The 16,696-nt window shown below is 41.3% G+C and overlaps 1 protein-coding gene across 3 annotated transcripts in view; it reads left to right on the top strand.

The window, feature by feature from the left end:
• LOC143983515 (formin-like protein 3) overlaps positions 1 to 16,696 on the top strand; it is a 166,771-nt gene that overhangs the window by 111,563 nt on the left and 38,512 nt on the right. For 2 of the 3 annotated variants that reach the window (XM_077483295.1, XM_077483294.1), the window contains exons 5-12: positions 5,373 to 5,456; positions 5,792 to 5,944; positions 6,601 to 6,712; positions 8,012 to 8,088; positions 10,927 to 11,020; positions 11,137 to 11,211; positions 11,299 to 11,409; positions 11,516 to 11,665. In XM_077483295.1, the coding sequence (XP_077339421.1) occupies positions 5,373 to 5,456; positions 5,792 to 5,944; positions 6,601 to 6,712; positions 8,012 to 8,088; positions 10,927 to 11,020; positions 11,137 to 11,211; positions 11,299 to 11,409; positions 11,516 to 11,665 (856 nt within the window). The remainder of the gene's footprint in view (positions 1 to 5,372; positions 5,457 to 5,791; positions 5,945 to 6,600; positions 6,713 to 8,011; positions 8,089 to 10,926; positions 11,021 to 11,136; positions 11,212 to 11,298; positions 11,410 to 11,515; positions 11,666 to 16,696) is intronic. The other variant, XM_077483296.1, reaches the window with a different exon arrangement.

Here is a 16,696-nt window from a genome sequence, read left to right as displayed (position 1 = left end):
AAATAAAGATAAACAATAAAAAAAAAAAAAAAAAAACACAAACTAAACTGAAAAATGCCAAAGAAAACACCAGCTCTACTGATCTGATTTGCGAGTGGGGAGTTAATTTTTTTATTTTCTATTTTCTATAAATGGCTTTGAATAAAAAGTACCATTCGGTAAATTGAAGCGCAGAAACCGAAGCTTGTTCAAAACAGAATACTGCTTCTTTTATGTTTTTATGTACTGTTCTGTGTAGAACCACTGTTCTTGACATCAACAAACTGTGTTTTTTGCCTTTTTTTTTTATTACATTCACTGTAGTAATCTCCAATAAATATTATCCAAGGTGATGTTTACTTTAGAGTATGTGTGTATATTGTGGTAACCACAGGCCAGAGCGCAATTTATATTCATCAATGCCAATATATTGTGTATAATCTGATCTGATAACCTTTTTATGCTGTGTAGGATTATATATGTACACAATGAGATCATTCATTTCCAGTGGGCTGCGTGTACATTCCCCAGCACAGCCCCCATAACACCTCTGATTGTGGAGGTGGGCACAGACGTGTTAGATGACTTCATACCAGGCAGAAAACTTTCTCCCTCTGCAGAGTTTCCTCTTTACTATTTGCAGCTCACTGCTGTTGCTTGTGAAGTTTCTGTTTTTCATTTAAAAACACAGGATTCTAGATACTATGGTAAAGGGGCACTTGTATATTTAATAGCGATTAGAATTTCTTAGAGGCTTTTCAGAGCTGATAATTACGTGACTCTCTGCGTCCAATTTGTGGGGGCAATAGTGTTCTTGCTCAAACGTGCTGCCAAGGTGGGCTCACGTGGTACTCGGGATACTCATACCCCTGTCCTATCCTGCTCCCAAGTCTTCCTCAACTGCGGGCTGGAAACTGGTACAAAAGGCTTGTTTGGAGGGGAGGGCATTTAATAAACTTTTATGCTTCTCATCAATGGCCAGAGCGAGAGGGGAGAGGGGAGAGGTTAGAGAAGAACTGTAACTGTTTATAATCTTAACAAGATCCCCCTGCAGTTTCTTTGTTTAGAAAGACTATTTTGTAGGACCACACTACTATAACCCGTAATTAGAAGCAATGAAATGTGAAAATTCATTATTCCTTTGTGGCTTTCTCTGCATGTCATTGCTGCCATGTTAAATTCATAGAAGAAATATGATGTCCGGCAGTCCTGATCACCCATGTAGTGTGAATCAACTGTGCTTCCTTGTGACAGATGTTCAGAATGCCAAAGTTTATGTACCCCCCTTCCTACATAACTAGAGTGTATAATTTATGAACATACTAGGGCAGTGGCGGCTGATTCTCCATCGGTCGGGGTGGGCGGCAGACGGACCTGACACCCCAGCCCTCCCCCGTTGCTCCAACCCGCACACACCCCCTTCGCCAGCTCACTCACCCTGTGCTGACGGGCGGTAGCAGCTTCCCCACTTAGTCTATCCATGTCCTGGGATGCGTCTCCTTATGACCTGCCTCCTGATTGGCCTGGGAGGACAATCAGTGTGATAATAGCGAATATTCATTCTCTATTGTCACACAACTGGGTAGGCTCGGGGCGCAGTGCTCTGCGCCCTGAGCCCACCCTTTTTTTGAAGCCTGTTAGAGCCAATTAAAGTCATATTAAAGTCTAAATGTTCTTTTTTTACCCTAATGCATTTTATGCATTAAGATAAAAAAAAACTTCTGTGTAACAGAATTCCACCTCCTTTTTCCAACACTTACCTGAGCCCATTCACAATCCAGTGCTGTGCATGAGAGCCGAGGCTCTCCTGGCTCTGTGCCTCCTTTCTGAGCAGATTGATAGCAGCAGGAGCCATTGGCTCCCACTGTTGACAATCAAATGCTGTGATAAATAGTGGTGGGGCAGGGCTGATCCGCCCGATCTGTGCCAATAGATCCAGACAGGGCGGCTTGGGAGTGCCCCCATAAGAAGGGACTTTCTATGGGGGCAAAGAGGAGGAGCCAGGAGCGCTGGCAGGGTACCCCAAAAGAATAGGATCGGGGCTGCTCTGTGCAAAACCATTGCGTAGAGCAGGTAAGTATGACATGTTTACGATTTAAAAAAAGGAATCTTTAATATCACTTTAACCTACCAGCATGTCTTTGACGTGTGGGAGGAAACTGGAGTACTCGGAAGAAACACAGGCCGGTACAGGGAGAACATGCAAACTCCAGGCAGGTAATGCTGTGGTTGGGATTCAAACCAACGCCCCTACTACTGCTGGGCAGAAGTGCTAACCACTTAGCCACTGTGCTTAGATTGTAAGCTCCTTGAGGGCAGGCGCTGATGTAAATGTACAATCTATTTATGATGGCACTATATACCGTAAGTACCTGTAATAAATAAACAACTAATAGAATAGATTTGGGGTTTTGCATATTGAGAGCTTGGGCAGGGCTTAGCAGGCACGGAAACATTTGGTTCAGCAGTATTTCTGAGCATGTTATAGAACATGATGCTGCAAATATATATATATATATAATTGATGTTTGTTACATTCAAATTATTACATAACTATACAGGTCCTGAAAGAATTAAGTGCAAAGACGGCCACATTCACAGAAGGATTTAGATCTAATGTATGCAAATTATTTGTAACTTGGTCTACATGTGTTAGTGATGTGCTGATTATGTCTTCAACTGAAGCCACTCGATAATTACGCCCCAGACAAAACAGTGAGCTGAGGCGTGCTCACGTTTGTTTATTTTCTTACTTGCATGGCTGGGGCCCTGATCCACTCACCCAAGGCAGAGCACAAAGCTGTGCTGTAGGGGCATGTACATATCCTGCCTGATCCGTCCACTCCATTCTCAAAAGATACATTATACTTTTATAAATTGTCACGCTGCTGCTATGTTATTAGACTAGCATACAATTATTTCAAAGAGAGATCTGACATCTCAAGTTTCCTTTGAATTGTTTATCACTCTTTTGTATACGCTGTCATAACTTGCCATTTGTACCTTTGTATTCGGCAGAATGACAGTAGTTTAGAGTCTAATAGATGATACTGACCTCACTAAGCCTGACAAGACCCCTGCCAGGCTTGGTTAAGTTTACTTATAAACTGGTCTGATAGTGTAGGCCCTTAGTGCTCAACCTGTGGCCCTGGGGCTGCATGCGGCTCTCTATATTTATATTTAATAATCTATATTTTGAATCTATATTTCCTTATTTCACTGTTATAGCAGCAGTATCGAGCAGTCTCGTGTAAAGTGCCTCCAGTTTATGACGATCTCTTGATGCATGTTACCAGTCTCCAACAACTCGCATATCTTTTACATTTCCTGCAGCATGTCCGCAGTCTCTGATCATCTCTTTTACAATGCCCATTATTTCTGACCATCTCTTGTATCATGCCTGCAGTTTCTGACTATCTCTTGCATCACTTGTATATTCTTTAACCATCTCTTGTATCTTGTCAGCAGTCTCTGACCATCAATTGTATCATGTATGCAGTCTCTGACCATCTCTTGTGCCATGTCTGCAGCCTCTGACCATCTCTTGTGCCATGTCGGCAGTCTCTGACCACCTCTTGTGCCATGTCGGCAGTCTCTGACCACCTCTTGTGCCATGTCGGCAGTCTCTGACCATCTCTTGTGCCATGTCGGCAGTCTCTGACCATCTCTTGTGCCATGTCGGCAGTCTCTGACCATCTCTTGTGCCGTGTCTGCAGTCTCTGACCATATCTTGTGTCGTGTCTGCAGTCTATGACCATATCTTGTGCCGTGTCTGCAGTCTCTGACCATGTCTTGTGTCGTGTCTGCAGTCTCTGACCATGTCTCGTATCATGCCCATGATCTTTGTTGATACTCATGCTGCTATCTCTTAGACTGTATAATAGCTTACTTTTATGTGCGGCCCTTTGGCGAGATCAGGGCTGCACTTAAGGCCTCCCTTATAAAGAAAGGCAACCACCAGTAGTGTAGGCAGTGCAATTTTATTAATTTTTTTGAAAAATGTATTTCTGTGAGGAAAAATGCCTGTACAGTGCATATATTTCTTTACCAATCAGATACATAAAGAAATTTTCTGGCATTAGGTCTTGTGTGGCTACTCATCATCTGGGATATATAACTCCTTATTTGCCACAGCTGTGGCTTCAAGCTTCAATCCAGTTCCAGAGGTTGCTGTTGTCAAGTTTATGAAAGGTGGTTCAGTTTTGGGGCAGTTACTATGGGCTTTCCCCTGGAATTGGCACGACTTCTAACAATCTGACAATGGAAACCTATAGTGCTGGGGTAGACATGGAGGAACAACACCAAATCACAAAGCTTATGTACTTGTGTTCTCTCCAGGATGAAACCTTGGAAAGTTCATACTTTGAGTACGTTCTGTAATTCTACCCAGGATTATGGGGATACAACACTAATATTAGAATCCTCAAATACAATGGAAGTGATTTGATCTGAATAATTATTTCTGTTTGCTTCTAGCTAAAAGACCATCTTTAGTGGAGAATTATGTTTTAAACCATATAAGCATACGACTAACTAACTAAAATATGTTGACTGCATAAACCTATTTAACATTTTTGTGCTTGGTTTCATATAAAGTAGTATATGGCTGGAGTAATTTGAGTTTGAAACACAATTACAGGGCATCATTATATCTTCATATATTTAGTGGTCTGTATATGATGTGGGGGGGGTATTGCACTGTGGCATGTCCAGTGGTCACATGACTCAACTGGGCTGACAGCCTGGACTCTAATTGTAAACCAGGAAGAATTTTTCCTGAGCCGTAAATGTCACAAGCTTGGCATCTGTTGTCTTTAAAAAAAGTTAAAGCAGAGTTCCACCCAAAAATGGACCTTCTGCTTTAAGTGACGGTGACCCCCCTGACATGCCACATTTGGCATGTTATTTTTTTGGGGTTGGTGGGCCGGATACCCCTTTTTATTTTTATTTTTTTAGGGGCACCCAGCTCCCATTTCCTCCCTGGGCTTCGCGGCGCCAGAAGGAAGTTCGCCTCTCCCCCCTCCCTCCCTGCAATCTTCTGGGACACGTCACAGGTCCCAGAATATTCCCCCGGCAATCACAGCGCGGCTCGTGCATGTGCACTGCATGCCCGGCTGTGAAGCCACCGCTGGGCCCCCAAAATAGTTATGCCAGCACCGCACAGAGAAGGGGGCGAGGAGCAGGGCTTCGTTCACCCGCATCGCTGGACCGTGGGACAGGTGAGTGTCTGATTTATTAAGTCAGCAGCTACACTTTTTGTAGCTGCTGACTTTTAATGGAGTGGAACTCAGCTTTAATACTAGTATGTGGAATTACTTTTTACAAATTGTTGCCAAGTTAAATTTCCTTTCACGGGCATTAATTAAGAACATTGTCTTTCTTTTTTTTTTTAGGTGGGTGCGTGAGTTCTTGAATAATGACAACAGGGGCCTGGATGTTTTGGTGGAGTATCTCTCATTTGCACAGTGCGCGGTTATGTAAGTACAGTCTGTAAATTGTTTTCCTTAATGTATGTGGGAGAGTCATCCCTAGACACCACAAGTAGGAAAATCTGTGCACACAAGATGCTGATGATTATCCTCTGAATTTTTGTGTCCTGATGCTGAAGCAGCAGCATGTGTTCCAAGTAACAGTTTCCACCCCGTGCTGTCTGATGCATACAGCTCAGTGTGTTGTCTGTTGGTCCCAGCCGATGCAGCTATTGCACATCCAGCAGGCTGGACATCATTTTCTGCTGCTTTGTAGCTTGCTTTATCCATTCCTCTGTCTGTCCCCTGGCCGCTCAAGCTTCTTTGTATCCCTTTTGGTGTAGGTTTGATTTTGAGGGCCTGGAAAACGGGGAGGATGGCTTGGTTGAAAAGTCCAAATCCTGGAGCAGATCCATCGAGGATCTGCAGAGTCCCAACGCCCTCCATGCCCCTTTCGCCAACGGCCTCGCTCGCTCTGCCCGCCAGTCTGTGCTCCGGTATGTATTTGTGTGCCCGCTCCTTGCCATTGTTCCTTGCAGCCTGCCAAAGATGCTGTGTTTGTGATTCTTCCATAGCAATTCTTTTTATGATGATGTTAAATTAAAAGGCTAGTAGCACCTGGAAAGGCAAAGGGTCCATTGAAATACAATGAAATCCACGTATCTTAGGTGTCTTATGCTTCCATGATAATTCTAAATCCATATATGATGATGAGTTTCCAGTACATTGGTATACACTATGATACTTGCTTGTTCGCAACTCACCATTATAATCCCATTAGCAAGTATGCAGACAGTAAATCTATGAAATTTAAAGTAGCACATTATCCAATGGTCTTTTTGCTTTTCTCATTCTCTATTATCTACTGGACCAAAAAATAATGTAATTTTCACAAATAAAGATTTCGTGGTAAAAGGTGATTAACACACATGATTCCTTTCATTTTTTTGGGTGTTACTGCCATAAATAAAATGTCTTCATTATAACGCTATGCTTTTTACTTTTCCACAAACAGAAAAACACTCTTTTTTTATCCATTACATTGTTTAATACTATTTTGCTACTAACACATATCTACTGTACAAGTAATAGAGGCTGATATATTTGACTGTTTAAATGAACTTTTTTGTGTGTACTTACTATCACCCAATAGTAGCTACAATACACTGCCAGGAAAAAAAGCGCTGAAAAACTCCAGATTGGTGAGCCAGAAGGATGATGTACATGTCTGTATCATGTGCCTCCGTGCCATTATGAATTACCAGGTATAGTGTTAGTTGGTGCGATCGATATTATGAAATGCCATTTAGCACAACCTATCATTCATACTTTTGTTATCCTATTAAGAGGTTTGTGTACATCTCTTTAGATATACACTGCTACAAGGGATGGACAAAATTATGCAAACAAGTATGGTAAAAGAACAAACTTGTTACCTAATATAGTGTTGGAATGCCTTTGGCATCCAAAACGGCATAAATTCTCTTGGGAATTGACAAATATAAGTCTTGGATGGTGGATAATGGTATCTAATACCGCTCTATATGCAAAAATCTGGGTCAGAATCCTGCACAATGTCGTTATGTCTCTTTTGGTCAGTTGACCATGTTGACCACGCTTATGCTTTTCGGACAACGTTTTACCGGAAACTGTATATGCCTTCATAACCTTTTGATACTGTACTTTGCAACAACGGAAATAAATTGGCAACTTCAGTCACAGAGGCACCAGCTTAGCAGGCACCAACAATCTGCCCACTTTAAAACTCTGTAAACTCTGTTGTGACTCCGTATTATTAGCAGCGCACGCAGTGAATGATGAAAGTGAGGCGTCCCACCTGTTATAGGTGTCTCATCACACAGCGGAAACAAAAGAATGTTACATCACTTCTGCCTTTAAAGTGGTAGTAAACCCGCTATTTTTTTTTTTTTTTTACACCTGCAAAGCAAAAGGCATAATGAGCTAGTATGCACCGCATACTAGCTCATTATGAAATACTTACCTTAGAACGAGGCCCCGACATCTGGCCCGATCCACGCCGAGGGAGCCGACATGCTCCCTTGGCGTTTCTTCCGGGTATCGCGGCTCCGGCGCTGTGAGTGGCCGGAGCCGCGATATCGTCACTCCCGCGCATGCGCACGGGAGATTTCATTCCGGCCGGCCGGAGACTGCCGGATTTTCAGGCCGAGAATCCCCTTGTGCGCATACGCCGCTGCAGTCAGCGGCGCATACCGAGGGGAATATCTCCTAAACCGTACAGGTTTAGGAGATATTTTTTTTTTACCTACAGGTAAGCCTTATTATAGGCTTTCCTGTAGGTAAAAGTACCAAAAATGAGTATACAACCACTTTAATGCGAAACATGGTATCACTTTCACACCTGCAAATCATAAATTGTTATATTTTGTCCAGCCCCTGTATATGTGTTTATATACACACACATACATGCATATATCCATAGAATAACAAAAATATGAATGGTGGCTTATGTCTATGAAGACACCAGGATACCTATAGTTAACATGCATCCTATTTGTTTTCTCTTTTCTTCTTTTTTCTCTTAGTATGGCTTCAATCTGGTCATGTCCCACCCTCATGCTGTCAATGAAATTGCTCTCAGCTTAAACAACAAGAATCCAAGGTATTTGTTAATATAACTGTAATCTTTCTGTTCCTTTTAGTAGGGAAATAAAGTCCTAAAAGTCGCACATCACAGCAAAACCCTGTGAGGAGGTATGATGGCCTCAACGGGTTTCACTCCACCCCCAGAGCTTAATCATGGTTTGTGTTAGATGCAAGCTGATGAACCACTATATTGTGTGTGTGTGTGTGTGTGTGTGTGTGTGTGTGTATGTATATATGTATGTATGTATGTATGTATGTGTATATATATATATATATATATATATATATATATATATATATATATATATATATATATATATATATATATATATATATATTGCTCAACATCTGATAACAGTTTTGTTGTGGCTATACCATGCTAATAGAACAGTGTTTTTCAAACTAACCAAGACACTTCAACAAAAAAACTTTTATTTTGCAGAAAACAAAATTAGAGCACAGCAATGACTGTAGCACGGAGAAAGATTACAACTAAAAATTCTGCTGGTTACATCAACAATTAGTAGGAAGTGTACATGCCCTTGCTTTTAATGACTTCAGCACATCTGCGACCACAGGACATCACTAGTCTCTCACACTTCTCTTGTGTGATTTTGTTTTATTCTTCCAGTCTCTTCCACGGTTCCGAGACTGTAGTGGGTTTCTTAACCATAACTTTGTCGCCAGTGATTTTCCAGAGGTTTTCTATTGGATTTAGATCAGGACTTATTATTCTAATGTTTTCAGCTTCGAGGAACTGCTTTACCCATTTTGCTGTGTGACAGGGGGCAGTGCCGTGCATGAAAATTGCTGGCTGATTGGGTGATGAATGCAGGGGAGGAACCGCATGTTGTTGAAGAAGGTTCTGATAAACATTTGCATTCACTCTGCCATGTAGCTGTGTAAGAGACCCAACTCTTGTTGCAGAAAACATCTCCCTAAACCCATGACATATCCCCCTCCACCTTTCACTGACTTCTTTACACACCTTGGCTTCAGTCTTTCCCCAGTTTGATGAGGAACCTAATGTTTCCAATTGGACCCAAATAAATTAAACTTGCTTTCATCATTAAAGTGAGCTCTGGACCAGTTCTCTTCTGTCCACACAACATGCCCCTCACCAAAGGTTAGTCTAGCCTTTTGATACTTTGAGCTAATGAGAGGGTAGGCCACTGCAGAGTGGGCTTTCAGTCCAAATTCTCTTAACCGGCGAGACACTGTATGATGAGACAGATCCCTACTCTGTTCAGCGCTGAACTGGTGAGCAATTGCAACTATAGTGTTGAACCGATTGCCCATTGAGATTCTCCAAATTATCCTGTTCTCTCTTGCACTTGTCTTTTGTTGATAACCAGCCTTTTTGGGGGACTTGAATGAGTTTGTGATGTTGTAAAGGTGCAATATTCTAGAAATCACAGATTTGGAATGATCAACTTCTCTTGCTATGGTTGAAAGGGTCATCCCGTTGGTCTTCATCTGGACAACCTGCTGCCAGGGCGTTTCAGTCACTGTCTTGCAAAGTCAATGAAAACTGGAAAGTTAGACTGCCAGTTAAAAGAGAAGCATGTTTTTTTTTTTTTCGATTTATAGTTACCCATCAGCACCGATGCTGCATCTGTCCCCCATCATCTCTGCACTGAGAACCGAGCTACGAACATCAGTGATGGCTTGGTTCTTACTCCTCCCGGAGCAGAGTGATGACTGTCAGTCAGTATTATGCCTGCTCTGCTCCTCCATGCTCAGTGGAGTGCTGAGCTGTGGAGAGGTGGGGATCGGCCGTCTCGGCGGCTCGCTGGGACTGCCATCAGTCAAGGCAGCTGGCGGATCCAGACTTGGGAAGTCGGGATGGCACGCTGCCTCGACCTCTGCTGAAAACGGGTCACAGAAGTGCAAAACTAATTGCACTCCTGTGACCCAGAGGAGGAGCCCAGCCTAAAAATCTCAGGCTGGATGTCTCCTTTTAAGTGGAGTTTGTCAGATAATTAAAGAAATTAGCACAAGGTGCCAGATTGACCTCAATGACTGGGAGGTATCTGTTCTCTAATTTTTTATCAATGTTCTTTTTTAAATCTCATTGAAGTTCTTTATTCTGTGTTTCAAAATATATGTAACTCATAAAATATGCTTAACAAATATCTTCTCTTTTACTCCTGTTTACATAATTTCGAATAGGACTAAGCAGTGACCTTGAAATTTAGGAAATTGTAGGTTCTCTAAGTTCGATCTCCAGTATGTGTGTGTGTGTGTGTGTATCTAGCTAATGTATGTGGAGTTTCTTATGTAAATACTAGTTAAAGCTGAACTCCAGTAATATACAGTATGTGTACTATTATTGTGCTAACATTTTTGTAAAGCAAATGTGTCATATCCTTGCCTTCAGCCTACTTTCTGGAAAATTCAGGAGTAGCATTAATCATGTCACGTCTGTGCTCTTCCCTCCTGTTAGCATGTTACTATTGTTAGACCAACTGCATAAAGTAATGCAATTGACCCTTGTTGGCTGACACTGCCTGCTCTTCTATGACCTGATTATTCAGTGGAATGTTGGCATATCAAAATATTTCTTTATATGTCATAGCTTAGTCACAGTCAACTGGACTTGTTCTGTAATGTAATGTAGTTTCCTGAACAGAGAAACAGAAGTTAGAACAGAAGTCTCTGCCTTGATAAACTGCAAAATGTCATCAACATTACAGAACAAGTCCAATTGAATGTGACCAACCGCTACTAGTAATACCATGACTTTCACTGACTACAGATGTAGATAGACATTAGTAACAAAAAAAAAAAATTACATCTCCATTTACTAGAATATTTTATTTCTCCATGACTTGATGTGTTTCTAATTGAACAGAACTAAAGCTTTGGTCCTGGAATTACTGGCTGCGGTGTGTCTGGTCCGGGGAGGACATGAAATCATTCTATCTGCTTTTGACAACTTCAAAGAGGTATTATTTTAATCCAGTGGTCTATAGGTTTTCTGTACTCTGTATCTGTAAAGGAACTTGGAGCTCTACCTATAAATACTTTTGTATCCACGATCATATTCTCTGTTTCTTTCTAGGTCTGCAAGGAGAAGCATCGTTTTGAGAAGCTCATGGAATATTTTAGAATTGAAGACAGCAACATTGATTTCATGGTAGGTCAAGCACCCAGTTGGTTTGCTTAGTAATTGTGAATAATAAGTTGTTTTCCATTGCTGATAAACTGACCTTTTTTCCCACAGGTTGCATGTATGCAATTCATTAATATTGTTGTCCATTCTGTGGAAGACATGAACTTCCGTGTTCATCTTCAGTATGAGTTTACCAAGCTGGGCCTTGAAGAGTTCCTAGAGGTAAGAATTACATGTTTTCCTACACTGGTGTTTCCCAGAGGTGAATGACTCGAATGCCTCTGATGTGACATTGTGCGCTAACATATTGTATTTTCGTTTTCCACAGAAATCTAAACACACGGAAAGTGAGAAACTGCAGGTGCAGATTCAGGCCTACCTGGATAATGTGTTTGATGTGGGAGGTCTGCTGGAAGATGCAGAGACGAAGAATGTTGCACTTGAGAAAGTGGAGGAATTGGAGGAACATTTATCCCATGTAAGTAGCAGGTTTCTACAAGGTGACGGTTATTATTGGACGGGATTTATGTAGCACCAACAGTTTTCACATCACTTTGTAAATTAAATGGAGACAGTACAATTGCAGTACAATTCAAAAAGGATTAGGAGGGCCCAACTTGGGACCATTCTACAGGACTGATAAATATATGAATGTATGCAGAGTCTCTTATGTAACTATTAGTTAAAGCTGAACTTCAATTAAATATATAGGTGAGATATGTGTACCATTTTCCTGCCAATATTTTTGTGATGGAACTGTCATATCCTTACCCTTGCCTGTTTATTGGACTGTTCGGAAGCAGCAATGATCATGTCACTTCTGTGATTTTCCCTCCTGTTAGCATTGTTAAACCAACTGCATACAGTAATGCAATAGAGCCTTGTTGGCTGACAGCACCTGCTTTTCCATGACCTGGTTATTCATTGGAATTTTGGGAGGCAAAGGAAAATATTTAATTCGATGTTATAGCTTGGTCACATTCATCTGGGTTTGTTCTGTAATGTACATTTTCTCTAACTAGAACCCAGAATACTCTGCTATGATAAGCTGCGAAATGTCATCAAAATTACAGAACAAGTCCAGTTGAATATGACCAACCCTAATGAGAACCTTATAAGACTATGTCAAGAGATACTTAGAAATTAGCAACTAAAACAAATCAGTGCACTCTAGCCTCACATCTAATAGGGAGGCAGGAGATCCAGTGGGCTTTTTTTACAAAGTTGGATGACCCCAGGCCACTTTGCATGTTTGGATTAGCTCATGCATAAAAAAATAGCATTACACTTTTAAGTCACATTAAACACTTATAGATTACGTTTACAAATAGCTGACATTTTAGTGGGATGTTATGGAAAAACGCATAACCTTTACCTACAGTGTGTCACCACAACCCCCAGACCTCTTGTGCAGTATAAACTGTTGGTGGCAATTCTTTCCACTTCCTCTTGCTGAATGTTACACAGTGTGTGATTTCTCTGTTTAGGTTGGAATTTAATGTTTAGATAAAGAAAAAACACTTTCATAGTTTAGCTTCATTAAATGATGATACATCTCTAGTAGTTAATACACTGAACCATATTAAAATGCGAACAGACGCCACACTTGGCTTGAAAAATACAAAAAAATATGAATCAAAGTTAAAAATTTAAATTTGACATTATATAAAGTCCCATAGTAGTGAAGAAAAAGTGCTTGTGCTCAATTCCACAATAATAGAGATATATGTGCTCCACTGTTTGGTGTTCAGACCATGGGGCCAGACATGGATGTGCACTAATTTTTAATTGTATAAAAGTAGCAAACAAACAAGGGTTTGCCCACATCCACCAGAGGAATTTATCCAGGGAACTGAGCCAGCACCGTAAGGTGAGCGATCACCAGTGGATGTCGGCCGCACTTTTATACCATTTAAAATGACGGTTTTACGCTATGGGCTCCCTCCTCTGTCATTTTCTTTCCCCATTTATGGAGTAATTGCAGTGCGACCGGCCTGCAAAGACACCATCCAGGGGTCTGGTTCCCCACAAAGCGCAAGTGACCACACTAGAGATAGGTGGTCAACATCTAGGGTGAGTGCACATCCACGTGGGGCCCCATGGTCTGAACACCAAACAGTGGAGCACATATATATATATATATATATATATATATATATATATATATATATATATATATATATCTCTCTATTATTGTGTAATTGAGCACAAGCACTTTTTCTTCACTACTGTGGGATTTTATATCATTTCAAATTGTAATTTTTAAATTTGATTCATATGTTTTCTTTTTTGCAAGTCATGAGCAATGTTCACATTTAAAATTTTAGTGTTGCTGTTTAGTCACATTTTACAGTGCTGCTGACCATTTAAGTTTGTTGTTAAGGTATTTGTTTTCATTGAACCATACTACATTGTCTTTTTTGTGCACAAAGACTTTTTCACATTTTGTTCGCTCAGATCACATCAATATCCACGAGAATAGATAATACGATTTGTTTGAATACATTAAAGCTGAAGTTTTTTTTTTTGGGGGGGGGGGGGCAGGGGGGATACAGCACCATATATATACAATTGTGCTCATAAGTTTACATACCCTGGCATAATTTATGATTTCTTGGCTATTTTTCAGAGAATATGAATGATAACACAAAAACTTTTCTTTCACTCATGGTTGGTGTTTGGCTAAAGCCATTTATTATCACTCAACTGGGTTTACTCTTTTTAATCATAATGACAACAGAAACCACCATGATGACGCTGATCAGAAGTTGACTTACCCTGGTGATTTTGGCCTGATGACATGCACACAAAGAGGTTTGAATGGCTATTAAAGGTAACCATCCTCACCTGTGATCTGTTTGCTTGTAATTAGTTTGTGTATATAAAAGGTCAGTGAGTTTCTGGACTCTTGACAGATCCTTGCATCTTTCATCCGGCACTGCACTGAGGTTTCTGGATTCTGAGTCATGGGGAAAGCAAAAGAATTGTCAAAGGATCTGCGGGAAAAGGTAGTTTAAACTGTATACAACAGAAAAGAGATATAAAAAGATATACAAGGAATTAAGGATGCCAATCAGCAGTGTTCAAACTCTAATCAAGAAGTTGAAAAAGAGGGGTTCTGTTGAAACCAAACTAGAAGAAAGCCATTACTATGCAAATGCCACAAAGTATCCCGCTTACAATACACCAAACAGCACAGAAACAAGCCTCAAACCTTCTGGCAAACAGTCATTTGAAGTGATGAGACCAAAATTGAGCTTGTTTGCCACAACCATAAACGCTACATTTGGAGAGGAGTCAACGAGGCCTATAATGAAAGGTACACCATTCCTACTGTGAAACATGGAGGTGGATTGCTGATGTTTTGGGGATGTGTGAGCTACAAAGGCACAGGAAATTTGGTCAAAATTGATGGCAAGATGAATGCAATATGTTATCAAAAAATACTGGAGGAACATTTGCATTCGTCAGCCAGGAAGCTGCACATGGGAGGTACTTGGACATTCCAACATGAAAATTATCCAAAGCACAAGGCCAAGTAGACCTGTCATTGGCTACAGCAGAATAATGTAAAGGTTCCGGAGTGGCCATCTCAGTCTACTGACCTCAATATCATTGAGCCACTCTGGAGAGATCTCAAACGTGCAGTTCATGCAAGACAGCCCAAGAATTTACAGGAACTGGGGACTTTTTGCCAAGAGGATTGGGCAGCTTTACCATCTGAAAAGACAGAGAGCCTCATCCACAAATATCACAAAATACTTCAAGCTGTCATCGATGTTAAAGGGGGCAATACAAAGTATTAAGAAGAGGTAGTTTCTGTTGTTATGATTTAAAAAGAGTAAACACAGTTGATCGATAATAAATGGCTTCAGCCAAACACTTTTTCTCTGAAAAAATGGCCAAGAAATCATAAATTCTTCCAGGGTATGTAAACTTATGAGGAGAGCTGTATTATGTATAATGGTGTGTATCGCATTACCTGCTGGCTTCTGCTAAATATCTTCTCTACTGTGCCTCCTCAAGGCCGCTGGATGCCATCCTGATCTGCTGGCTTCTGGCACTGTGAAGGTTAACTGCAACCGCTGCTAGAGCAAAAGTTGCACCACTCGCCCATCTTCCTCTGCCTTCTGCACCATAACTAGAACTGTAAATGGGCTATGGAATCCTTTAGTTCAACTGCTCCATCACCCAATCACAGAATGCAATGCATTGTGGGAGTGTAGAAATGCGAGTTCTGTGAATGGTGGAGAGGGCAGAAGCGGGGCTGGCTAGGAGCACAATTTTTTTTTTGCTTTGCATTTATCCTTCACAGCACCAGGAGACAGGTACTCAGGATGGTTTATGTCCACCTAGAAGTGGCACAGCAGGAGCGTTTTAACCAGAAGCAGAAACCTGCAGGTAATGAGATGCATAACATTACATAGAACTATGTTTTATATAGCTGTATGCTCCCTACTAAAAATAAGGCTATGACTTTGATGGGGGTTTTGTTTATATCATGTATTGTATAAATATTATTTTAAATCATATTTAAAGCTGAACTTCATCTTTTGTTAAGCCTCATGCACACGAGACGCAGTTAAACGCGCGTTCAGATGCAGTTGGACAGTTTTTTCAACTGCACCTGAACTCATTCAATGTTATCCTATGTGTCCATGCACAGTCTCGTTTTTTTCCGTTTATATGCAGTTGCGTTTAATCTCGTTTTTCCAGAAGCAAAAAAATGCGTTCAGAAACAAAAATTTCTGCGTTTCAGACGCAAAACGCGGCAAAACGCGGTAAAACGCGGCAAAACGCCGCTACCGCGTTTAGCCGCGTTTGCGTTTATATGCGTTTTTAAAGGTGACCTTTTTTTTTTACATTAAAAATCTAAAAAATGATTGCAAATGATGAAAAACCATTAGAAAAATATTTTAAACAATTGCAATTGCAAGTGGACAATCCACAACTTGTGGCAAGTGACGTGGCAAGTGGACAATCCACAACTTGTGGCAAGTGACATGGCAGGTGGCAAGTGATGTGGCAAGTGGACAATCCACAACTTGTGGCAAGTGACGTGGCAGGTGAAGTGGCAAGTGACGTGGAAAGTGGACAATAGACAACTTGTGGCAAGTGACGTGGCAAGTGACCTGGCAGGTGACGTGGCAAGTGGAAAATCAACAACTTGTGGCAGGTGACTGGCATGTGACGTGGCAAGTGGACAATAGACAACTTGTGGCAGGTGACGTGGCAAGTGACCTGGCAGGTGACGCGGCAAGTGACTTGGCAGGTGACGTGGCAAGTGGAAAATCAACAACTTGTGGCAGGTGACTGGCATGTGACGTGGCAAGTGGACAATCCATAACTTGTGGCAGGTGACGTGGCAAGTGACGTGGCAAGTGGACAATCCACTTGTGGCAGGGGACGTGGCAAGTGACGTGGCAAGTGGACAATCCACTTGTGGAAGGTGATGTGGCAAGTGACGTGGCGAGTGGACAATCCACAACTTGTGTCAGGTGACGTGGCA

The sequence above is a fragment of the Lithobates pipiens genome, unplaced genomic scaffold (genome assembly GCF_037356315.1).
Source record: "Lithobates pipiens isolate NorthernLeopardFrog02 unplaced genomic scaffold, aLitPip1_a1.2 Scaffold_16, whole genome shotgun sequence".
NCBI classification, from domain to species: domain Eukaryota; kingdom Metazoa; phylum Chordata; class Amphibia; order Anura; family Ranidae; genus Lithobates; species Lithobates pipiens.
Note: the sequence above shows the minus strand (reverse complement) of the source record. Positions and strands in the feature narration are given on the sequence as shown.